Genomic DNA, 26,909 nt, shown 5'->3' with positions numbered 1-26,909 from the left:
GTGTTTCTCCGTGTCTTTTCCATCAGTACGCTACCTGCTGAAGAACAACGTGAGCCCGGACCTCTGCAATGAAGACGGCCTCACCGCTTTGCATCAGGTAAGAGTGTCCGACTCTCTTGGCGCTGATGGAATCTCATCTCAAGGGAAAATGAGAATTTTTTTTCTCGATCCGCAGCGTCTTCTGTCCTTCTGCCAAAGTGTCCTTGAGCAAGACAATGAATGTCCCTGATTAGACCAACGTTCTCTGTAAATGGTTGTCACAAGTTCACAACTCTCTCTCCTCCCATTTCCAGCCTCTGCGCTGTCAAATACAGGCACACATGATTGTTACATGATGACTCAGACATGCGCTTGAAAGAAACTGTCTCTATTATAGCAGACATTACAGCAAACCCTTTTCAGTGAAGCTGTCAATAAGTAAAAGTGTGGTAATTTCACTTATATACTTATTGATTCAGGTGTTTCATATACTTATAACATAGAGATTATCAATAAACCACAGCCACTTGTCGAGAGTCATAAAGTGAATGGAGCATATGCCGGCTTCCCGTGGGGAAGTAATGCAGGCTGTCATGTTCAGGAAACTTTGTGCATGATGCATCCTTCTAAATTAACTTTTTCAAGCCAATTGAAATTAAATAATGATCTCTTTAGGCAACTAAACATGGAATTTAGATGTTTAAGTACAAAATGTCTCATACATTGTGCACCAATTATCAGAAGACAAAGTAACAAAATTGCTTTACCAACAGAGTCCGAATATGACTCCTCAATGTCAACATTTCATTTGATATCAAATAAAAGGGACTTGACCCTTGCAAACAGTGTGATGTGCTCTTGAGTTTATTCTGTCCACATCTCTTTGTTTTTGCACCTGTGGCGCAACATTGGAAGTCTCGTACCATCTGAGTCTTCAGTCATTTCCTTGTGTGATTAGTTCCTTGTGTGATTAGTTGGTAATATGAATTAAAGTGCCTTTTGCAGGATAGTGTTGAGGTTTTTTAGACAGAAAAACATGTTTTAATAGTGAGGATATTTAATGGTTTTCATTATTGGGGAAAATTGGCAATTTTGATGCAGGAAATTAATCTAGGAGATCAGGCTCGTGTTCAGTTGCTAATTAGAACGATTACGGGCATGATAATCAAAGCTTTTACATCCAAATCAATGCTCCGAGTCCCTTTCACTCAAAACTGCTCTGTGAGTTGTCAGCGTAAATAATGAATCATCACATGTCTCATTTAATCACAACTCAGTCTTTTTACTTAAAAGAGTTTTCCTTCATTCCTCTGACTTGAAGCCTTTTCCTGTCAGCACAGCCGCCCGCCTCTCAGGGTACAAGCAGTTATTCAGACTCCAGATTGGGTGAAACAAGAAAAGTACAACCGTCAAATCAAGTCTTTGACTTTGGCTGAGCTCAGGCTAATATTCAGACTTCAACACGACTAAAAAAAAATACATTTTTCAAGGTGGCTGACAGAGCGACGGCATCAAACTGCACAGCTCTCTTTACTCCAGCTGAACACGTGTTTCTTCTGGAAGATTTCAACAGTTTGCACGGACATTTTACTGTTAAAATTCAGCAAAGAGTGTTACAGTAATATAAACTCTGAGCTGCAGCAGAGCAGAGATACTTTGTCTTCTTAATGTTGCAGGACTGGCTCTACTTCTGCTTACTGGTCAGTCTCAGGATACAACTCTCTAAGAACCCTTTCTCTTCCTCTCTCAATACTCATTCCTCTAAAATGTGAGCAAACATTTTGTCATTTGGTACCAGCAATCAGCAGGTTAGAAATATTATTACCACGAATACATGGCTCTTAGTTCTGAGTCGTCATGATTGAAGAGTGGCTAATTTTCAAGGCTTAAAATAAGTATTTATTCCTGTCAAACTTGCGAGAGAGAAATCTATGGGCCAAAAAACAAGATTGACCTCGACACTTTGGGGCAGCCATGCATTCATCGGATCCTCGGGTTGAACTTAAGAACACGTTCTTCTGGTCACACCAGCCAGCCCTAACCCAACTTCATGCCCGATTACAGCGATTACGTGTTAGCGAGCTTGATGTATTCTCCATTCGAATGCTCTACAACAGCGGTTGCAATGCAGACGCTCCAGATTTAACACAACTCTCTCTCTCTCTCTCTCTCTATCTCTCTCTCTCTCTCTCTCTCTCTCTCTCTCTCTCTCTCTCTCTCTCTCTCTCCGTTACTGTTGGAGCTGAAGAGGAACAAGCAGTCGGCTATTTCAGCGACCATCATTTTTTTATTTGCCCTTGTTTTCTTTTGCCCTAAACTTGGGATATTGGGCTGTTAAGAAAAGATGAGTCAGCTGCTTTTTTAGCAAGTCTTGGAGATGCTGAAATGAATCAGTTGTGCTGTTGCTTTTAGTTTCTAAAAACCGTTCTGCGGACAGTTCTTTGATAAGCGCATGCATGACATGTGGATATTTTACTTGTGTATATAAGGAAAACTTGCAGTGGCATTTACAATGAACTCCACAGGAGGTCAGGAAAGCAGTGGCTGCTCTGCACCGTAATAACCCAGGTTAACGCGAAAATCATTACCGTTTATTAAAAAAATATTCCTGAAGCATGAATTCAAATTAATTGATATAATCGATTTGTCTCCTCTCCTCTCCGGTTATACACCTCTGACAATTTGTGTCCTCTCTCTTCGGTCCGCTTCAGCGAAACCAGCCGCCTCTCTTTCCCTCACGGCTGCTGAGAGCTAATACTCTGGCTCCTGCTGGGAGGCAGCGAAATGAACAAGGGGAAGAGAAAATTGAAGTCCATCAGTCACCACTGGTGGGGCTGGTGTTTTGAAGCGCTATTGGCCATCCGCTGCCAAGAGGTTGGATTGACCTTTCGTCTTTGAATGTGTGTGTGTGTGTACCCGATAATCTGCTATTTGGACGTTCCAGCCTGCACACTGTCTTCAAGATGAGACCTTTTCACACCTGCTTCAATTTGACAAATACAGCCAATTGACGGCAAGACACAACACACACACACACACACACACACACACACACACACACACACACACACACACACATACACACGCACATGTCATATGGCAGAGGGTGAGATACATGAAGGGAAGTGGTGGTGATGTTTCTCTAAATGAGATGTCGTACCGATCCAGGGTTGGTCTCACCTCACTGATGGGAGACATTAATCCATAAATGGCTTTTTCGGGGGAACTGTATGTGCCAGATTACACACACACACACACACACACACACACACACACACACACACACACACACACACACACCCTAACACGCCTGGTGTATACACACTTCAATATTTCCTATGTCAGCCCTTGAGACAAACTGAATTCCTCATATGCTTCGAGTTCTGAGAGGGAACATTTTATTCTCCACAGTTTACTGGCTGCATCACAATGGGATGATGTGAAGGAGTGTAATAGTTGAACACGGTTTTCAATAGTTTCCTACTTGAATCAAGTCATGCGATGGGTTTTACACTGGACAGCGTGTGAAGGTGAAAGATGTTGCCTGTCTACACACAAATCCCAGCAGACGCATAGCTCTTGATCTAACGACATCCTGTCTTATCTTCTGCTGTATCTCTCCTGCAATATGGAATAGAGTCTTTATCGGAGAATAGCACTGCCAAAAAAGCTCCATTACCGTCACTCCCAATATATTGCATATGCCTTGACGGCTTCACAATAAAAGTCCCCCGCTGGTTTACTGGTGGTCAGTTTTAATTTTCTATTTAATTCATTTATTTATTCAAATCGTTTAAGTTAAATCATCTTGAGACACTTTTTATACACAGCAGGTCTCGACTGTGCTGTATAATTTACAGACACCCAACATTCCCTCATGAGCTAGAACTGGGCCGACAGAGGCGAGAAGAAAAAAAAAAACTTTTAAAGGGTAGAAACCTGAGGCAGAACGAAGCTGTGGGTGGGCGTCCATCTGCCTCGACTTAATTGTTTTCGAGCGAGGCAGAAAGAGAGGGAGAGACAGACAGCAATAACAACAATAGCTATAACAGTGCTAATAGAAAGCGGTGAATATAATAGATGCATAATGATAATGATAACAGCAGAAATAATAATAGCAGCAGTGGATATAATTGAATGATAGCAACAGTACAGTATTAATGTGAGGCGGCAGGACATGTTTGGTTCGTATTAGCAGCAACTCGCTCTGTATGGGCTGAAAGTAAAACATGAGGCTCTTTTCTCGAACAACCCGCACAGAAACACCTGCTGAGCAGATCAAGCGGGACTTTGCTTTGAGGGAGATGGTCACATGATGGCCGTGGTTGGCTTATTCTACGGAGCGAGTCACAGCAGAGCGAGTCAGCAGAGCGATCCTCTGCTGTGAGGCCCAACGTGGGCTGATTCATGACTCTGGGAGATTAAGCCGAGCTGCACTGTGTGTAGAAGTCGAGTTTAGCCTCCTTGATTTTCTTTCTTTTCCCTCGCCCGTCAGTAGCAACACTCCCAAGCCAGCGCCGCCTCATTCGTTCTAGTCAACGCTGTTATTTTTGGTCTGGACAGCCTTCGCGGCGGAGGGAGACGGGTATCCCTGCCAGCCGACGCTTTCAAACACACCCGACTGGTGTTGTCCCATCTTTTGGTTGAGTCACCGCTGCTATCCGGCTCTGAGGTTTTGTGTTTCGCTCCCGGCGCGATGACCCAGAACATCAACAGACATTTAAAAACATTTTACTTCAGCGGCTCAGCCACTTAAATATTCATGCGCAGATGATGGAGACGAGTAGAGAGAGATGACTGAGGCGGGCTTTTAACTGCTCTAATGATGCAGGATTTGGGATGTAAAGTTTTGAGACTTTGGTCCCAAACTTTTTAATCCTCAGTCAGACTTTGGAGATTACCAATATTTTATACGTGGCTCCCCAAATTCAGTAATGACCCTTCATTTAGTCTTTCCTGGACTATATTGTTATTAGAATATCTTTCAGACATAATCAAGTGTCCCAGTAGACCATATTTAAAGGAAGGTGACCACCGAAGAGTTCAGTAAATGACGTGCAACCATGTTTTAAGCTAAAACTGAGCTCCCAAATTATCCATCATACTCCTGACGTCCCATCTGCTCGTCACAGACGGGATTCAATTAATTTCGCCTTTTAGTTCTAATTTCCAACTCTTGAAGTTCCTGCACACGGATCCCCTTCCCTCCTCGTGATTTGCATGACTCCTGTCATGCCCGGGCAATTTAAAGCCTTTTTATCCTTTTAACCTCCTGCCGTCTCAGCCACCTGGTCCTGGTCGTGCCCATTCAACCTCTCAGTATTGCAGTTTCAGGGCCAGCTCTGAATCGACGGCCCTCACGGTACGAGCCCTTGCAAACGTATCAATCACTGTGTTATTTCCTCGTCCTCTTTCTGCTCAACCCAGACCTCGGTCCTCTCAGCCCGCCGTCTCATCACAGCAAGACTGTTGCTGTTGATTTCCAGCGGCATAATCCGAGCCTGTGTCAGAGACTCCCATCCTCGTGTGGCTGCTTTTCATGAAAGGCACGTTATTTCCTTGTTTGCCTCGTCGTCGGCTTGCTGGCAAAAGGAGAAGAAGGTTGGACGATGGCGGGATGGACATGGGAAGGCTTAGAATTCAGTTTAGATGCTACTTCTCTTGTGCGTATGCGTGAATGTGTTAAAAAGCTAAGAGATTAATTTAGTCAGCGAGCAGGTGGGCTGAAGTATGTGGGGTTATTCCGAAGGAGGTGAGGCGATTAGCCTAGTTGTTTGCTGGTGTGTAGGTTGCAGTCTCTTGATGACGTCATCTGTGAAGCAACTGCTGCAGGATGGAGATGTAGACGCCAGCTAATCCATCAGGGTTGTGGATGTCTTTGACTTGCTTTTATGTCGCCTAAAAGTCAAGTTCTTGTCAATTTTATGAGGCTGCTCAATGCTAATTTACCCCGGATTACATCTACAGGCTGGCCAATTACCAGACTCGGACAGAAAAGAAAATCCAAAAATAGCTTTCTGAATGACCATTTTGGTGTAACAAAAGGAAGAATTGAATGCATTCTCATACACACACACACACACACACACACACACACACACACACACACACACACACATAATGATACACACACTTGTGACTCATGCCCGCCCGTCTTTTCCTTTGAACTCGCTGTGCCTGCTGCTCTTTTGACATCATTGACATCGGAAGTAGTTGACACAAATACACCAGAACCACTTCTGCTTTTGGGAGCTTTAGAGGAAGATCTTACTGACAGTTTCTCTCGCAGTCTGTTTCTCGCCTCCTTTTTGCAGAGCATCACTGACAGTATAGCGGCCAACTGAATTAATAGCTGTGATGTGTATGTACACAAACCTTTTAACATCGAGTCTGACGCCGATTGATTCAGAAAAGATTCAGAAAAGAGAAACCTCGAAGTGAACTTTCTGTGTTTCTGTGACGGGACCTTCACACCAGAATCTTTATGTTTTTCTTCTTTTCTTTTCTTTTCTGTGCTGACTGATGGCTCAGTATCTTTTTTTTTTTTTACAATCTTTTAACCAACAAGTTTTCATCAAGCTCCTTAGCTTGATCTCATCAACGCTTCATTCTTTTCTTTTTCTGTTTATGGCATAGAAATATAACTGATTTGGTTGCTTGTTTTTCCAACCGGTGAAGCTGTTAATGAGCACTGCAGACCTATTTAGAAATTTGAGACATGGGCGGTGATTTTGAGGTGTCTCGTAGCCCAGATGCATTTTTTGTTGTTTTCTACACAAATCATGACACCAAAATGATTCGCATGTCAGGCTTTCTTTCTTTAGGACAGGCCATCTTCATAACCAGTAGCTCTGTCGCTGAACATGGAGGGTTGTTCAGTGGTCGGTAAGGTTTTAACTCTCATAAATAATGTAAAAAAACAGGCTCAGGAATAAAAATGCACAACAATTATTTTGTGAAAATTAGTGTAAAATTGCATTAGCTGGAGATATCCTTACTGTGTTATTTTCACCATTACTAAACACCGTCACAGGATGTGTTTGTCAGCCAGTAGTGTTTCCAGTCAGTCTGCCTTTGTGTTTTCTACGCATCGATTTCACCTCTTATTTGCCTTCCTGCTATCTGTCCTCTGCATCTGTGAAGTAATTTAATTTCCTCTTGTGTTGTATATTAATTTATGACCCTCCCCTCCACACACACACACACACACACACACACACACTCCTGTCAGAGCCACCTTATCTGCATAGCCTTGGCAGTCGGTGCTACAAAACTCCAGCGAATGCACACAACACATTTTCTCCTTACGTCAATGTGTTTTTTTTTTTTTTAAATAGTTGTGTAAGCACTCAGATTAAGATTATTCATTTTTTTAGGCGCTAGGCAGACGGAGACAGAGATGCAGCACAGGTGACCGAGAAGACAGATTGAGGTTTTGTTTGAAAGCCAGCAGGGATGTACGTGGGGCCAAAGGTGACGGCCTCAGCCATTAAATCATTCTGCAGCATCAGCTGCTCGCCTTGTCACACAATAACGACTTCTGTGCTCCGTTCTTCCTGTCTAGATTACACTAAACACTCAACACTCATTACTCCACGACATTTATTGTCAGATAAGTAACATCTTATAAGAGCCAGTACATTTAACTGCTGTGTTTTGTTCTGTTGTGTGTTTTCTGCTGGTTCATTTTGGCTTGTCTGGTGCCGTTAGCGTGTTGTCCGAATGACGTCATAGGATGCTGAAGGAAAGCATCTGCTGTTGTTGTTGTGTGCATTTTCAAAACAGACTTTTGGATATCTTCCAATCTGCTTCCGCGTCTCTTTCTTGGTATCTCCACCCTGTTTCTTTAAATTAATGGGTGTGCCCATCTAGCTGTCTTACTGTGACTTGCTCTCGCTCCTTCTCTCAGATACTAAAAACCTCTAGAGATGGAACTTCAGCTCATCCTCTATGTAAATCCATGAAGAAGAAAAAAAAAACAGTCTGCTCTGCGCACCTCAGCTTCTCAAGGTTTCCATAGTGAGCATCTGCAGGGTGGTGGAGTCTTTAAAGACGTAGTGTAAGAGGGGGAAATGTACTTTTATGGAAACAAAGTATAGGCGTGGCAATCACCCGAGGTCCCACAATAACATATTGTCATGATACGAAGCCACAATACGATATCGCAGGTTTCTTTTGCGTTGCGATAACATATATTATGATTTATTATCTTTTTTTCATCTGAAAATGAATGCAGTTTGTTCACCATTTTTGTGTGTGGATTGTGTTTGACTTAAAAATCATGGTTTGAAAGCCACTGCAGCCATCCTGAGCAGAACCCCGAACGCTGTATAAGAATTAGATCATAAATCAGTGTTTCTGCTGCTCAACCGCAGCCTGCATGTTCACTAGCAGCAGTGGTGGACTGGCCATCTGGCAGACATTAAAGGACAATTTTTCCACTTGCATCTTATTCTTTGACTACATAAGAACGGTGAAGACACAGAATGATGAGCTGAAGGCAAGATGTCGACTCTGCCAATTTCTACCCGAATTGTCTTATTGTTTTACAGGAAGTGAATTGATCCCCAAAGGGAATATTAAAGATTAGATAGCCACATTGGCTGCTGATTGAACCAGGACCCTTCAGAGAGCTTCAGTCTAACACTTAGCTGTTTCAGGGATGTGAAAAACACCCTGTACATTTTTTAATTACAGAAATGTTCCAGAGGCTCTAATTTTAACATTAAAGGAATAATTTTGGCAGCTTAAGTGCTTCATAAGATGGATAGATTAATTTGGTTGTTTCCGTTTTGTTTTTTACCAACCGTTTCCCCCCATTTTCCCCACTTTGTTTAAATCTTTCAGTGGGTAGAATCATAACGGGATTAACAGCAGTCAGCAGATTGAGCATCTTATCGCATCAGATGACTCATTTTCATTTCAAAAGCTCAGAGTCGAGAGCCGACAACACTGCAGTGGCTTCTTACAAAAGTGGATGTTCTCTGAGGTAAAAAACAAAACATGCTGCTGTTTCCGGAAACAAAGAAGGATTTTTTACGACATGTCTTCTTTGATATGCTATACATACACTCAACTGAGGGTCCAAACATAACATTTAATAGATCAAATTCAAAACCCCACAACTTTGCCAGCTCAAATAACAGCATTGGCCTCTGCTGATTTGCCCCTTTCAGACTGAGAACAAGACTTTTACTCTGAACCTTTCCGCTGTGACAATATATTCACATTTTTTGACTCCACGTCTGCTCCTTGTACTCTCTCTCTTTGTTGTTTTTCTCACTTGTCTTTCCTCAGCGCCGTCGCACTGACACAGTCACGCCTATTAGGTCTGATGGAGAAAACTGCTGTTGCTGACAGCAGCTAGAAGAGAGGATGGTTTACACGGAACAAATCTCCTTCCACCCCACCCTTTAATCACACCCAAGATTAACAAGGAAAATACTTTCTGCCTGTGTCTTTGTCTCAGTGGATGGGTGTGAGTTATGGAGGCATTTCCAGCTCCTTGTTACACTTCCAGGGAGCAACAGCTGAGATGTCAGAATGACTCCGTCCAAATTGGCTTGATGTGTTCTCGGTTTTGCGTTCTGCAATATGCAATAACAGACTTTTGATGAGATTGGGTTCGACTTCGTAATGGACTTCTTGTTTGTTTGTGCTCTTTGCGACTATGAGTCTCTTTTCATCCATTTCCTGCGATGATTAAGATGCAGCTGCATCGATGCAACGCAGCTTACTCACTGTGAGAATCACATGCAACATCATCCTGAGAATATTAAAATGTAGTGGAAATGCATGTCAATGTCCTCCAAACAAGAGGAAGCGGTGGATCCCAGTCTGTCGCCACAGTTCTCACACTACTTGATGATTTTGTTGAAATCCGCAGATACAGATATGTGCTACAAAGTATTAACTCATATCTTTTTTATGAGTTATCTCCTGCCGTCTTATCTCATTATATCCCTCTTTATCAGTCCTTATACATGTTCCTATATCTGACCTAATCTAAGTATTACAGCATCAGCAATACCATTTATATGTATTACTTATTTTTCCCCCTTTCTTTTTCCTGACAGTGTTGCATAGATAACTATGAGGAGATGGTGAAGATCCTGCTGGACCGAGGAGCCAGCGTCAACGCTCAGGACAACGAGCTGTGGACGCCGCTGCACGCCGCCGCTACCTGTGGCCACGCAGGACTGGTCAAGGTTCTCATTGCACAGTAAGTAAGACGCTACACAAGGGGTTCCTGCAGCGCTTTAGAGCAGAAGTGAAATGAAGAGAACTTCTGGAGGAAGTATTAAATGAGAGCTCCGGTTTGAACCATCATCTTAAAACTACAGTTTTTGCTGTGCTGTTGAGGAAAGTAAAATCAAACAATCCCATCAGCCACATCCAAGTTGCCGATGTGTCAGAAACACAAGGTGAAATTCTTTTTTATTTCAACACTTTACTTTAGATTCTGGAGGTGAAGTTAGTTTAAAGTTTGTATTGACTGGCTGGACAAATCACAGAGGCTGCTCATCAGACAGAATGGTGTGCAGCGCTAAGTGCTTTCCAGAGGAAAACTGTGCACACACACACACACACACACACACACACAGACACCACAGTCTAAATTATTGCAACCACTGTCCCCAGTGGGCCACGGTAAGCAGTTTGCAGGAAACTATGAATTAGTTTTTTAATTGAGTTCTGGGCAGGAGAAATTAGGTGTTTTCTTTTCCTAAAACAACAGAAGTTGCAACCTGGAGGAGCAGAAATTTATTTTAAAGCACTGGAAGAGTCGAGGCAATGCCGAGTAGATAACACACTAATGGCAGTAGCAAGAAAAAAACGATTGCATTGTTATAAATACAATTATTTAAAAAACAAAGATGTGAAAATGGAAGCAATGTCCTCCACCATTACCCGGTGTGGCAAAGGAGCATGGACCTTTTGGGGCAGGCAGATACTGTTGAAATCATTATTATTTAATGATATCAGTTGATGTAGTGATATGGATTATTGCTTATAAAGTATTCAAATTGACATTCAGTAAAAATTAATTGGACTTTTACATCTGATACGCTAGAGTTTTACAATTTGCTCTGAGACATTAATCAAGACAGAATTTGGTCAAATGTGAAATCATCATATCTTCATAGTCAATAAAGGGTAATATTGAATTGTCTCCCAACCCAAGGGCATGTAATGATTAATACGGTTGTTATTAGCCGTCTTTGTTTTGTAAATGTCACGCATAATTCAATAATGCTGATCCAGGTTTGCTCTGTGCAAAAAAAAAAAAAGTCCTCATGCGTTGTTGATTTTTGTCTCCTGACACATTTACATCTGAACATATTGAACACGTTCTGTAGAGAGTTGCACACACATTGTTGCATTGGGATTTGATTATGTCCTCTGATCTAACGGCACACACACACACACACACACACACACACACACACACACACACACACACAGAGACGTGCACAGATGCTGACAGTATGTGAACCCTCAAACTGTTTCTGCCTGTGTGCAATAACTAGAAACACACGCAACATATTCAGCCACACTGCTGCCATCTGTTGACACGCAGGACTTATCGATCCACTCATTATATCAGTCGGACTCATTATCCACAGTGAAATTACTGATTAAAAACCGTCGAATAATTCTGGCCAACTTGTTCAGGAGTGAAAGAATTTAATTATAATCATCAATTAGTGCGCCGACTGAGATTTATCTATATTTGAGTTATGGATCAGCTTCTCTTTTTCTTTCAGCAGGTTTGCATAAAATACTTTTGATGATTAACAGCATTGCTCATTTAAACAGACCAACTATCTGAAAATTATATTCAGCTGTAATGTATTTCTTTGTTTCTCAACAAAAGCTTTTTAATATTTTAAAAACATGAATGTACATTTGTATGTATATCTGAATGACAGATAATGCCCTTGAATGTAACTTGTTGTCAACAACACTGTTTAACTTACACAACTCAACATTCCAGTCATTTGTCCTCTCGTTTCCCAAAGCGGTGCAGATTTGCTGGGGGTCAACTCTGATGGGAACATGCCGTACGACCTGTGTGAAGACGACCCGACGCTGGACATCATTGAGACGGCTATGGCCAACCGAGGTAGAGTATAAATACTTAAAGAGACGGCACGGCCGCGGACATCGGGACCGCGGTCAGAATCTTTGAGCCGTAGCTCTCAGTTGGTCAACTGAGATTGTTGATTCTTTTGTTTGGGAACTTTTTATCCCAACAATGTCCACAGTTCAACTGAACATGAGAACAAGTTGTTTCTCCATGTAAAGTGATAACGTCACAATGCTGTGACGTCTTTCTTCAATTATTTGCTAGTGGAAGTAATACACAGCTTTTAATTTAACGGACCTTTAACCAACAACTTATTACTGTTGGTTGTGGATCTTTTCCTTTGACAGCAACGCTTTGTTTCTGCTGTCGCTCATAAATTTGGCTTGCTACAAATCCATCTGACATACATTTAAAGATACCGTGCCACGGTGCAATTGCTAAGCTATGATTGGGCAACCACTGTTTGTGGGAGTGGTCTAGATCCTTCTCAATATTACACAATTCTTTGTATTTGATAGTTTTGACCCCCCGATTTCTCCCCTTACGTCTAACAGAAAGTATAAAGCCGCCTTAACCTGAGCAACGGGATAAGAGTGTATGCGGCTTCTGGCAGCGTTCAAAGTATGTCAGCCACAGGAACAGATTGTTGAGGAAGATTGCAGCAGGTTTGTGACCTCAGAAAGGACTTAGTGTCCCACAGAGATGCAGGATTGACTCCCCTGGGAGCGCTGAGATATTCACAGTTCCCTCACGTGTGATGGGATGCAGATTGGGATACTGTATATTCATGCTGTATCAATGTCAACAAACACAGTCTGCGCGGTTTGTCCGTGTGATGTGAGAGAGAGGCAGTGGGAGAGGGAGGGAGAGAGAGAGAGAGTTCAAGGAGACGTCACATCAGTGAGGGAAAGTCACGCTGCGTTCGAGAAGTGTTTGCATCTGTGTCGGTGTTTGTGTGATATGAATGAAGACTGACGCAGAGGGAGTCGGGTGACAGACAGCTTTATTTACACCGGAGTTAAATCGCACTCAACCCTTCTTAACATAAGCTCTTGTCAATGTTTTGTTTTTGTTTTTCGGTTAACAGTTTCATCAAAAGGCAGACGTGTGAACGCACAGTCGGATAACTAAGTGGCTGAATCTGTGGCTGCGGGGGCTTTGGGTGGAGAGGAACGCCCGCCGTAGTGTTGCTGGTTTATAGGAATAGTTATTTGGGAAATATGCTTGTTAGCTATTAGATGAAAGGATTGACGCCACTCCCTCATATTTACAGCGCATTGATCTTCTCATGAGCAAAATTCTGTCCTCCTTTTTCAAAGAAACATTTTATATTTTACAAATGAATCTGTGGCTTTAAATGGAGAGAAATGCCCTCGTGTAACTGCTGAGGTTGGGTGCTGTTTGGTTCAATCTCGGTCTTCAAACTGGGTCTCAGTCTCTTAATTGTGTTTATTCTGACTAACAATTCCTTCAACACTTCTGTGGGCAAACAGCTTGAGCCTCCCGAAGTCTCTTCTACAATCATCGTTGATTCCGACCAGAAGCGAACACAGAAACTAGCAACGGTAGCTAACTTGGGAGACACTCTCTGTTCCACTAACCACTGTAATTCAGTTCAATCTCTGATTTAGCATTTCTTTCATCAGTCTTTCATCATGTGCCCCTGGGGTTTACGCCCCATATTCTCGGACAAATCGCCATCCAATGAAGCACTTGCTATGACCAACCTAGCGTTTTATTCCTCTTGTTTACATGTGTCCATCCGGCTGTGGGTGGCTGTCACTCTGGTGGGTGTAAATAATAGAGAGGTAGCAGCAAAAACGAGACGGTTAAAAAATAGTGCAATTTTCCTCGGTCAAAGTGTCCTTCGGCGTGAAGGTGAATCCCAAATGCCTCAGTGGAGCTGCTGAGAGGTAAACAGAAGGAAACGGTGTGGAAGCAGGGTGCTGCTAGAGGGCATCAGAGGGGTTCAGGCACATTTCCTCAGACAATTAAAGGTCTGAAAGAGCCTTGTTGTGCTAAGTGCTGCATCGTCAGTGGGGTTAATGCATTTTTAAATTTTTTTATGGTGCAAATAGACGACAGACAATTCTGGAAAAAACACAGAGAGCGGCTGGGGGCTTGGAGAGAGAAAATGGAGGCCGACGGAAAATGAGCTTCTCAGTTTACAATGAGATCTCTGGAGCCGCAGAATGCAGATAGCGGTACAGTAGGTGAGGAGAATGATTATTAAGATGATCAAAGGGAGCGCGCCGCTGCTAATTGCTCCCGTAACGTTCTCGGCCGTGTTGCTGGATTATAATTCTCTCTCAAGAGACGCCGCAGGGATGGGCACACACACACACACACACACAGACGCGCACGCGCACAAACATGCACGCATAGACACACACACAGACACACACGCACACACAAGCACACACACACACACATGCACCCATAGACACACACACACACTTAACCACGCACACAGACACGCATGCACACACATGCATAGACACATACACGCACTTAACCACGCACACAGACACGCACACACGGACGCATAGACACACACACACACGCACTTAACCACGCAAACAGACACACGCGCGCACACGCACCCGTACACAGGCACACACGCGCATACACAGACACCTGCATGCGCACACACCTACACACGTACACAGACACACAAGCATGCACACACACACACACATGCATTTAGCCACGCGAACACACACACACAAACACACACACCATGGACTGATCTGACATTCTCTTGATCCTCCCTGTTGAGTCCGGATCATCACTGATGAGCCGCAGTGATAACGGGCAAACGTGGAGCAGGAAGTGAACCTGGTGAAGTAAAGTGGGGATGCAGAGCAGTTCAAACCAGACGGTTGACGTCATTTTGGATCCCCAATCCAGTTCGAAGCTAAAATCATAGACTGTTGATAAACATGGCAGTAGCATCGATGGCATCACCCACAGGATTGTGCTATTTTAGGAGATTTGATTTTGTTTTAAAATCACTTACGTTAAAAATAACATGTGTTGCCTCCATCTGGCTAAATGTGAGGGTTTGCTGCTTGTCAGTAGATTCAGAGGGGGGTTTTGACATTTAGTTTAGTGTCTCTAGTTGCGTTTTTATCCCCAACTATGCAAGTATTGTTGTCATTGCAGGACTCATTTATACTTTGAGTTAAGGAAAACAGGTTTGTTCCACAGACCGATGTTCTTGGTCCTGTGATCCGTCTTCAGCTTCTAGAATAACTCTTGTTTTCTTATTTATGTGCTGATATATTGACATTGTTTCTGCTAAATACATTTGTCATAGTGTGACAATGAGGAATGTCTGTTGTATTATACATGTCTTTAAATCCTTTGGGGCATTGTTAAGCTGAAGGGCATCGCTGTAACCAAATCAAAACATAACCAAAGAGACGGATGCTTGCTGACAGAAAACAGGGAAGAAAATAGTAGCTGGAGGGATGCATTTCATTTAAGTCGACAAAGGGGACTGTCGTCCTGATTCCCGCCCCTTTGAGCGCCCTCGGGCTGTGATTCTGGTTATGAATTCAGAGGAAAGAAAAACCAATGTTCCTCTTCACCATTTTTCAGAATTACAGCGGATCTAGTTTGGCCTTGGCTGAAAACACGAGTGTGACACTGAAACAGGAAGTTAACTTTGAAACGGCGGGCTGGAGGCCGGGATGCTGGCTGAGTGGATAGATTTGCCTTTCGCGTCCCTCGCCCAGGTTCAAATTATAACTTTGTGTCACAGGTAAGGTTGTAAGGTTGAAATACTGGCAATGATTTGTGCACAGTCAGGGGACGCCGGTCTACTTCTGCTTGTAAGTTGTATCTTCAAATTACGAATCCCTGCAAATACTCAAACATCTTTGAGCTTTTATTTCCAGCTGCGGTCCTTCTAAGGACTTTTTCAAGTGACAAATACATTCAAATAGTTGTCTCTTATTTGCATCCACAGCACTTGATTTATTGTAGTTTTAGTAATTCACATATTTCGTCTCACACTGTGAGATTGTAATAGTCGCCGTTTTCTTTCTACATTTCTTTATATTTGCTGGACAGTACGGTACGTTACTGCTCACGTTACTGCGGGGGAAGATGTCCAGAGAGACCGTCACCGTATTAAGTCGTACCTGGCAGTGAGGCAATGAATTAAAGGAGGAATGTAGAGCGGCTGTGACAAACAGAATCACCTGAGCTTCAACTGGGCCAAACAGATTTAACTTTTGGCAGAAGGTGTTGGGAAAGGCAGCAGGAAAGAAATTAGTATTCAAGTATTTAACATTCAAAGACTGTTCTGAAGGCAGCATTGTGTTAATCTTATGAAGTTAAATACGTTGAAATACTTATTTGCAAATGTATGTACGTTAACCAGGAACATTATTTGATATTTATCTTTAATTCATGATGTTCTAAATGACTCTGCTTTTGGTTTGGCTCATTGGTTTAGTGATTGTGAACATTGCTCTGAATCTGCTGCTCTCCCATTAAAGCTTATTTCTCCTTTCCTTCAAACCTATCATTTTTGATACTGAGATTCTTTTTTATTTATTGTGGATGCCCTGAACCCTTGCTAGTAGAAAGCCCCCAGTCTAATAAAAAAAAAAATGATGTTGTTGTCAAACCTGAAAATGAATTTTTCTTTATAACGTTGACTTTTTGAAGTTATTTTATGACGAGCGAGTGGCCTCTCTGCGCCTCCACGAGCATCTGGTCAGCGAGGAACTCGCCCCGTCAGCAGGCTGCAGTCGTATGTCGAGGCTGTCGGGAAAGAACTTGTGATTAAAAACCTCGCGATTAACGCTGTGGTTCCGCTCGTGCATTTGATCGACAGGCATCACCCAGGAGATGATCAACGAGACGCGAGCGTCGACGGAGATGAGGATGATGGGAGACGTTCAGGACCTGCTGCGACAGGGAGAGGAGGTGAACCAGCAGGACTCCCAGGGAGCCACGCTGGTAAGACTTTGTTCTCAGTTTTGACCTTTCTCGACCAATCTCCATTTAAAACAAGCTGACTCAATGCTTTTCTTTCTTCTTTTTTAGTTTAAAGTTTAAGTTTAAAATATTGCTGACTCAAAAATGTCCTCTCTCTTAGGACCAGGGTATAAAGGAAATGTCAAAACATCAGAAAAAATATTAAATATTAACAGTGCAATAAAAGTTTGTTGGGTTTTTGCACGACAGGGCAAAGCTACTGCTCACACACATACTTATGAACGCGTACAACGTAGCAGTGAATATGACTCAAGTGTTCTAGTATTATGTGTATTTATTTCATTTTTATATTTAATTTCTAAGGGACCATGTGCAGTAATCATACATCAATGTTGCCACGTGTTGTATTTCAACAGAGTTAGCTCAAAACATCCAACAACACAAATAACAACAACAACAACACCACCGTTGCTCTGTAAAAACAATACGTAGCTTCATCAAAGCTGCAGCTGCAGCCGCCTGTAAAGAGCCGACTGCATCCATAGAGTCATGCACTTCATGTGCACTGACACCATGTTGCCACAGAAACTGGAAGGAATAATTAGATAAGCCAATATTTGAATATGAGTGATGTGGCGATAAGACAGGACATGATCCGAAAGTTGTTTGAGACGTATAATTGTGTGGACATTATTGCTCATTAACTCAAAGCTGTAAAAAGATCCGAGACTAATACAGAGCTGTGAATAAGACAAATTTCGTCGCTGCCTTTCAGCCAGCAGGCAAGAGTTTAAGCAACTCTTTTCAAATGATCAGGCATGACAGGTCAGCACTGAGGTGAAAGGAGAAGGTGTGTAAATATTTAAAGGACCATCTTTATTGCAGATTCCCTTTGTAATGATTATGCGCTGCAACATTGGCTCATAAGGGCCATAAAACCTTTAAAGCTAATCAAGCATTTGGACGCTCACTTTCATCGTAAGTGCAAAGCTTTAATGGGAATCGAACACAAAGCCAGGCTTAAACAATAGTTATTGTTGAAATATTATTGCTGAATGAAATGGATGGACGGGCTCATAATGGCCACGGACGCCATACTTTTGGTTTTCTTTGTCAGCGCATTTGAGTCATTGGTTGCTGCCGGGATGCCAAGAGAATTGGAACAAAAAGTGAAGTAAAGCAAATTGCCTCCCCAAGCTTCCTGGAAAAACAATAACACATCAAATCAAATTTCACTGCTGGATATATCAAATTGGATAGAAAATGTACTGACAATTGGGACAATCTATGAAGTCTGAAAAGAAACACAATCCCATATCACCAGCAACAAGCAAAAGGAAATGCACATCTGATGGAGGTAAAGTGAAATATATCCACGAGACCAATAACTGCTGTGCGTTAGCATCTGTAAGGCAAGACAAAATATGGACGCGTCCGTCACGTCCTGTTGTTTTTAAAATAACATTCCCACCGCAGAGAGGACCCGAGCATGCGTGGGATTGATATGCAGACACTTTCTTTTGCTTCAAATAGCGAGTCACAGACACGTAAACTAAACTGGCCTCAGCTTTTCTTTTGTGTATTTCAGTGCATCGATGGATGAAAATGTCAAGTGGGGCACAAAAAAAAAATCATTAGTGTAATTTTTCCCCGGGAAGAGCTTATGAAGTCAAATGGCTTTAATTAAGTCTTTATTTTGTATCAGGGATTTATCTACATCGGGGGAACAACGTGAGGGATCACTCGATAAAAATAGCCCGGGGACATTACATGGTAGTAGCCCAAAATAACCCGGTAAAGCTTTAAAGTCTAACTACAGATTGTCTGATTGAGCTGCTTGTCTCCTTGCTTTATGGCTCCTGTTAATCTTCATTCGAGCATGATGGAGCAAACTAGAGCATGCCTTATTAAAATCTCTGGCAAAGAAGAGACCTGGAACTGGTAGGAAGTTATGTAAGGTTAATCTCTTTGTTTTCATTTTGTGCCCTTTTCTTTCGATGCGCAGGAGCAATGATTTCCATCCCTTGTGGTCGCGAATGGGTTGATCAAACAGGAGCTCATTGATTTCATTCATAAAATTATCTCAGTATAATCTAAGTGATGCAAACAAATGAGAAAGTATAAATAAGGTACTAACCAAATGATCAATTTCAGCCTCACTATCGCATTTACCGGCTGTTTGAAATTGTACAATTCACCTGAACGACATTTTTCTTGGGCTACTGGAGAAAAACTGGAGGAGACTGCGAGAGATTATCCCAACATGCGTTTTGGCGAGAGACAGGCTGCACCCCAGATATTACACCCAGATATCAGCGATACTGTGTGAGGAAACTGAAACATTTTGTTCATACCTGATCCAGACAGCCAAACTGGAAGGTGGAGGGAAAAGCTTCAGAGAGGAGAAAGATGTGATTCATATGGATAATGGGACACATTTTCAGTCTCACTTAGAAACGCCTGGGTATTGTAGCCACGCAGATAAACTTGTCAGGTAAAAGATCTGTGAGGCCACAGACGTTCACTGAGTTCAGCCTTCACATTCTTCTTTCCAAATATTCTGTGAGTTACAAACGCTGTGAATTCTTCACTGAGCTTTTAAAAGATATGACATTCAATTTGCAGTACATTTTCAGTACATGTAGCGGTGGGCTCCCTTTCCTGCTTTCTCCAGGACAGAAACGACTCCTTGCAGTCATCTTACTTCAGTTGTTAAAACATGTTCCACAATGCTAATGTTGGGCTATGTGTGGTGTGCACGTCTCTCTCTCTCACCCTGCAAAATCATAATCTGATACAGATGAGATGAAGGCTGGCTTCATTTTACACATGTGTATGTTTCTCAGACTGGTTCGAAGGCTAGAAAAAAACAAATGTTCCTCTCCTGAAAATACTGTACCTAAAAAAGCATAAGATTCAAAGCATTTCAGAAACACGTAAAGTTGAGCTTGCGTGGCATAGACTATGTATTATATCAGCGTCTGCAAATATATGATGTAAAACTAAAACAATGACTTTATCACTTCGTACTTGGCAGCAGTTTTGATCAATTAGTCCCTGATTCCTGCTTCTTAAACCTGAATATTTAATTGTTTGACTTTCGTCTATGATGGAACATTCTTTATCTTTTGGACTGTTAGTCAAGATGTCACATTATTATTATATTATGTCAGACATATTTGGTATCTTTTGAAACGTAATATCCCCACTAGAATTAAGAGTAGAGAACAAAGTGTTTGAATATTGTTTTACATGTTAGTGTGTAATGTCTTTTTTTAATTAGTAAATTATTCTTTCCATCAAAACTGCGGCTTCAGTGTCAAATCCACGCTGGATTCTACGCGCAGAGCATAACTATGAACTATTCTGTGCGCTCCAAAAACAAATAGTTGTTTTGGTTGTTGCCCTCGTAGCTCCACATCGCAGCAGCGAGCGGCTACGTGCAGGCTGCAGAGCTGCTGCTGGAGGGCGGAGCTCGCATGGACCTGAGAGACTCCGACGGATGGCAGCCCCTACACGCTGCGGCATGCTGGGGTCAGGTGAGGTCAACATAACAGGAAGCAGATAAGCTGGCACACATGAAGGTTTCCCGAACCATTAACATAATTTGCTGCTATTGCTGTTGTTTCAGATGCATGTGGCGGAGCTGCTGGTGTCTCATGGAGCCAGTCTCAATGCCAAGACCTTCCTGGACGAGACCCCCATCGGTATATTTACACCTCAGCACTCTTCTCAATACACCTGGTGGGGGGTTAAGAAAACAAATGTGTCACCTCAGCATGGTCTCAATTACAGATTGTTCAGTCAATGCAAGGTTTACACCGTGTGTTTGTTCTGAGTTCAATCGTGTTATGGTCAATATAAACCTTCTTTGCTATTTTCATCACTAGTGATATCAGCATTTACATGTTTGTCTCGGTGGTTGGTGAATGGTTAAGTTTTACAACTTGAGTATATGAACAGAAATATATGTTAGTAACTAGTAGCATCACTGAGGATAATAATGTAACTTTTAAATGAGTTTCCAAACATAAACAGCACAGTTTGTCTTGTGACGCTTCCTGTCCTTCGTCCTTCTCATCTCAAGATCTGTGTGAGGATGAGGAGTTCAGGGCCATCCTGCTGGACCTGAAACACAAACATGACATTATCATGAAATCACAGCTCAAACCCAAGACCTCGCTGTGTAGGCGGACGTCCAGTGCAGGCAGTCGTGGGTAAGTGTCGCCACCTGCTGGTGATACTGCCGCTATTTCATTTCCCAACGTGTTTGTACTTTCCTCTCCAAAGAGAAGGGGAAGATCGGCTGATTGAGGCAAGTTAGGCAAAACAAAATGTGTGCACTGTACCGATAGCTTTTACGAAATTGAATTAAAAATACAGTTTCAATTTTACAGAAATCCTCGTCAGTGAAGGGAGGCAGTTTCCTGCCTTCTGTCCAGTTTAGTAAATGTGTTTTTGTTGTTTATATGAGCACAGCAGCCTCTTTTTAGTCTTCGAGTTTAAAATGTAAGTAGATGAACTGTGAGCAATTCCAGTCAGTAAAATCTACATACGATTACGGCATGAATTGTAATTGTATTTAATAAAGGCTGTATTTATATTTGTGGCTTCACTGCAAACCCATGTGTCCACAGAAAAGTGGTGCGGCGAGCCAGCCTGTCGGACAGACACAACTTGTGCCGTAAAGAATACGAGACCGAGGCCATCGTGTGGAGGGGAGGGAGAGAGGAGGCGGAGGAGAAAGAGAAAGAGTCTGTCCAGGAGAATGACCAGGTGGTTAATGTGAGTCTTCAGGTTATTTATCCAGATCTGAATGAGGATGGAAAAAAAGAAAATTGTGTTGAAAAATATGTGTGTTTCCAGACTATTGATCCTATTCTGTTTACTTACATCTTTTAATTTGAAATTTGCGACTATAATGCAGTCGGTGGAGAGCAACTGCAGAGCCTGGCTCTAAAAATTGCAGCCGCCTCGATCTCGTCAGGTTATCGTTGACCATGTGCAATTCAGTTGCGCGATTATAGCCATAAAATAGACATAAAAATAAGGTTCCTATGCAATGATGTATTTGAATTTTAATCATTTCTACATCTGGATAAGTCTGGAGAAAAAAAAAAGGAAAACTATTTGTTTGCAGACTTCTTTTTTCTAATTCCACGGTGAATTTAACATTAACATAATAATCTGAAAACCACAATCCAAGCTTCGTCAAAAGAACCCCTCGTATAAGATTGAGAAACACTTTCTGAGGGGAGACTAACTTTATATAGTAAATGAGCTTAATATCTTTGACACCGTATAAAGATAACAAAGATGTCTGATCTCCCCGTGACGTGTCGGGCCTGCATGTACTGAAAGAGAAGCTTCGCAGAGATTAAAGTATTCTCTATTGATGTCCCGCAGGTCAAGCCGGTCGTGGCTGTGGAGCTGCCAGACAAGCCCAAGCTTCCCGCCATCCTCAAAGATGGCATCAGCAAACAGAACGGCCTGATCTCCACGACGACGTCCACGCCGCAGCAGAAACCGCCCTCCAACGGTAACGCGCAGTCGACCGAGAAGGGCGGGGCCGTCCCCGGCCCGCCCAGTCAGGAGGAAGTCTGTCCGAGAGAGCGCGCTCAGACTCTGTCCGAGCTCAAGAAGCAGAGGGCTGCCGCCAAATTGTTGAATCACCCCTTGTTCAATGGTCACCTCGGTAACGGCTCCACAGACTCCTTCACTGACGCCAAAAACCACTCGGAGGACCCCCGCATGCCGCTGGTCTCCTCCAACGGCAGCGCGGTTTACTACACCCCGGCCAGCGGCGACCCGCCACTCCTCAGACTGAAACAGCCAATGGAAGACGAGCAGCCGAAGGTGCGAACCTGCTGCTGCGTGTCATAGCACGCCGGTCACGTGACCGTCGACGGAACAAAAGGGTTCTTGCACACAGGGGCGAGGAAAGTGCTGCAGGAGGAGAGGAAGGAAGGAAGGAAAAGAGGGAGTGCTCCTGGCTCTTAGCATCCTTTTCCTCCCCTCCTTTAAACTTCTCTCAGAGAAGATGGCGGGCCTGAAGAATGTACCTTGTACCTCACTGCCATGTGACTCCTGCGACAATAGAAGACATTTCTACAAACGCAGGCATGTGTCGAGCGTAGCAGAGAGGAGGAAAAGAGCCGAGCAGTGCCACTTTCATCCTCAAGGTGTCACTTGGATTAAAAGTCTCCACAAATGGATGGAAAGCGAGGAAGACGCTGCTGACCCCGGGGCCCCATTTAGAATCAGTTTGTTTTCCCCGGAAGGGTCAAACATTAAGAAAGTAGAGACGATCTCAAGGTACAAGGTGCATGTTCGTCCTCAGAGGTAAAAGATGGAAAACTGTATTACAAAAAAATATGGTTTTGATGTAATTAAACATTTCCTTCATGTCATATTTCTTGAATCTGCTCGATGCATCCCATGACATGAACGTGTCCCAAACGTAGCAAAAAGAGACCTGCGACGTCTCCTTTGACGTATCCGTCATGTTAGAACGCTGCCCGCCTAAGTAAAGGGAAGGAATGCCATAAAAGAGCATTAACATATTCAGGAAGTGTACCTCTACATCGAGAGGAAACAGAAGAGACTTCAGTCCTGCACTAGTGTTTGAAACGGTCGCTATACATTTTTTGTCACCTATACTTCACCTCGCCGTCCTCTCATATCAAACCTGAACTGACTGTTTCATGCATTACTCAACTTGCGCCCTCTTGTTTAAATCATTTGAGCAAACAAGTTTAAAAATGACTGTACATTTCTTTATTTATTAAATTAATGTCATATGTAAAGAAAAAAATGATGGTTCCTAAAGTTGAGTGTATTTATTTTTTGGATGTTGTGTGGAGAGCTTGAATGAAATGTAAGAATGAGCTGGCGTGTCTTCCAGCAAAGAACTTCCTGACATGGAAAATCTAACGTTCAACAGATGAAGTGTAACGAGGATTATTGTCTGCTATGTGTTATTAAAATCACACAAAGAAGCCATCCTATTGGGACGGATTTAATATTTGTTTCACTACAAATAACAGTGTTATTTTTTTTCTTTTCTCCTGGTGGCCATTGTGTGGCTTCATCTTCTCCCAGTCACTGTATTTGTTTTATTACAGAAGTTGTAAGTGTTATGTAATGAATTACTGTTCGTATGGAATTGTATGCCTCAGTTATTCTTAAAACAGTAATCCACACATGGATTGGGTAGCGAGCCCACACCAACATGTCAGGTGTCCTTTAGTGCATCATGCTTTCAATATGAAATATATAATCAAGTACTAGAAGTAGCTTCTCTTAAGGACATCGTTTAACATTTTGGGCAATATGCTTTCCTGCCGGAGGTTAGATGAGAAGATTGAAGACTTCATATTTCAATCTCCTCACCCAACCCGCAGCTAGAAGGTGAATAATCATTTTTCCCAAAATGTTGAACTGCTCTTTTTTATGGAATAGCAGACCCTCTAATCTCCTTGTGAGTGCCAAAGAGTCTTCCATGATATGAAAAACAATTTATGGAGGTGGGGGCGGGAGGGGGGGCATGTGAAACTTTGGTGTAAGATTTTCTTTACATAAATTGAAGTTTGTTTCTGATGTCCAACCCCATGTGACGACCCACAATGCCGCTGCCACTTGAACCCCCCCATAAAGTGAAGTGGACAGTGGCAAATATGTATACAGATGCATTTGTAAATATGTCTGAATTGGCATCCCCTATGTGTTCTGCATTTACACGTATGTGTTGTTACTGTTGAGGAACATGTATGTAGATACAATTACCCACATTGAGGAACATCGTTAGCACATATTTGGTTGTAGAGGGAGATACTGAGTCCATGTTGTCCCCTGCAGTCGTCCAATATTTAAAGATCTATCTGGAAAGTCAAGTGCACCAGGGTGTCATCATCATACTCGTGACTAGCGTCTGCAATTTTTGCAACGGTCTCATTGAAAGCAGTTTGTTTTTTTTAACTTAACTTGAGGAAGTACAAAAGAAGTCACAGTCAAAGAGATTGCTATGTCCACTATTTTTGGTTCCTTCTCTATTTATTGTTTAAAGCGTCATCTTGTTATGATTGGGCTAAAACCTACTGGTGTTACTCCAGTTCACATTCATCCTTGCTGCTGCAATATTTTCAATTTAAATGTCCGATCTGCTTTCTTACTAATGGAATCTAAATCTCATTAAATTGTATTTTTTAACTTCGACCTGGTCGGTGACTCAGTATTAGCCAGAAAGGGACAGTCACTTGTTCAAAAGTACCCTGTGTTCTCATGGTATAGATCAAAGCTTGTGTTTGTCTGCAAGCCTCTATAAAGATGAAAAACTACTGATTTTATAATTACTGGAATATGTGGATGGTGGCATTAACATATTTTGAATAAATTGTATATTTGGAGAATTTGATATGGTCGCTTGTGAATTAGTAAAGCTCTTTTTTGTCGACAGGTACAAAGGATTACTTGCTTTTTTTTGTTAGAATGTGCCTTGCAGGCCTGAACACCAGCAAACAGGCCCAACCTCTCATTTTCAGACATCACCAAAGGCATTTCTTAAAAGTGGGGGCATGTAGCCCCCTTCAGTAGCCCAATATTTAAAGATCTATCTGCATGTTGAGAAAACAAATTACTTTCTGGTGCCCTTCTTTTTTTTTTAGAAGCACCAGTATTTTCTGTATTCAATGTGCAGATCACGTTTGCATGCCGTTTGAAGGTTACCAACAGTTGATCTCACCCCGGCAAGTATGCCTTCTCTGCCCTACTTCTACAGCTTCTTCTGTTCTGAAACAGCCAGAGGCTGGACCGTCCTTCAGCACACAGCTGTCAGGGTCTTGGCCCGGCATCAACTGCTCTCTTCAATGATGTTCTGTGTTGTCTTTCCTCCCCCCCCCACCCCCTCCTCCTTCCCTCTTTCTGTACTTCCTCTTATTCACTGGCTGTGGGGTCAGAGGGGTCAATATTTCTACAGGATGCACCCTGCAGTCACTTTGCAGACATATAACAGCTGAGTTACAGCTGAAAGAAATCAAGAAGACAGTTTAAGGGGAAACATTTTTCTTTCTTTTTTTCCACTTTCTCCACTGTCAGATTCTCCTCAGTGACAGTTCAGAAAAACAAAAAGCTGCTGGCTCCCAATGGTTGCTTCTTCATCCCGGTCACTTCTGTTGATTGTAGTGAGTCATCTTCTGGCACGGATACAGTAGTCTGTCTTTTATGGAGAAGCTTATCAGTATACAATACATTAGGCTGTAGTAACACAGCACCTACTGGCTAATATGTCCAAAAACATTAACTAATTTGTCAAACATCTACATCAAGTTACGGTCCTCTGTTACTTGGGCAAATGTTAGGCGAAATCAGCCATTGATCTGAAGCTGCCTCAGTTTGTTGAAGGCAAATAGATAGAAAGGAGAACAATGGTGCTGAAAACATGATCCAGGCTGCATTAACCTCATCTGCATGGCCTGGCTTTTGCTATTGTGCCTGCACTGAGTCCATGCCAGCTGGCTCAGGTCCCAGTCCTTCAGTCCTCTTCACTGAAGGGTGAAGTGGCTCGCTGCCAGAACGCACACACAGACGCATACTGACCACTCTGCTGCTCGCATAAATGGAGGGATGATGAAGGACTGCACCGAGGAGCAGTCGGGAGAGTGAAAGGATGAAGGTGGAAAATGAACCGATCCCAGGAGCTGCGAAGACACGGGCCGCCGTGATGGAGTGATGGGTGGAACGAAGGGATGTTTTCACTGATGAAAATAAAGGCTGCATGCAAATGAAGGGTGGATGGCAGGCCTGAAAGGAGGGCTGCGCTGGGAGGAGGCCAAAAACTATTGACCATACTGCCAGCCCGTTAGAAGACGGAGAGAAGAGCTGCACAAAA

At 42.7% G+C, this 26,909-nt stretch overlaps 1 protein-coding gene across 2 annotated transcripts in view; it reads left to right on the top strand.

The window, feature by feature from the left end:
• Window positions 1-25,436, top strand: part of ppp1r16b (protein phosphatase 1, regulatory subunit 16B) — a 74,901-nt gene extending 49,465 nt beyond the window's left edge. For both annotated transcript variants that reach the window (XM_068595234.1, XM_068595235.1), the window contains 9 exons: window positions 27-97; window positions 10,056-10,201; window positions 12,003-12,106; window positions 16,920-17,044; window positions 20,437-20,562; window positions 20,655-20,730; window positions 21,111-21,240; window positions 21,661-21,808; window positions 22,430-25,436. In XM_068595234.1, coding sequence (XP_068451335.1) covers window positions 27-97; window positions 10,056-10,201; window positions 12,003-12,106; window positions 16,920-17,044; window positions 20,437-20,562; window positions 20,655-20,730; window positions 21,111-21,240; window positions 21,661-21,808; window positions 22,430-22,906 — 1,403 coding nt within the window. In that variant the 3' untranslated portion in view covers window positions 22,907-25,436. The remainder of the gene's footprint in view (window positions 1-26; window positions 98-10,055; window positions 10,202-12,002; window positions 12,107-16,919; window positions 17,045-20,436; window positions 20,563-20,654; window positions 20,731-21,110; window positions 21,241-21,660; window positions 21,809-22,429) is intronic.
• The last annotated feature ends 1,473 nt before the right edge of the window (window positions 25,437-26,909 follow it).

Source organism: Clinocottus analis, unplaced genomic scaffold, assembly GCF_023055335.1.
Source record: "Clinocottus analis isolate CAN_PGR_092001 unplaced genomic scaffold, fCliAna1.0.p SCAF_3, whole genome shotgun sequence".
NCBI classification, from domain to species: domain Eukaryota; kingdom Metazoa; phylum Chordata; class Actinopteri; order Perciformes; family Cottidae; genus Clinocottus; species Clinocottus analis.
Note: the sequence above shows the minus strand (reverse complement) of the source record. Positions and strands in the feature narration are given on the sequence as shown.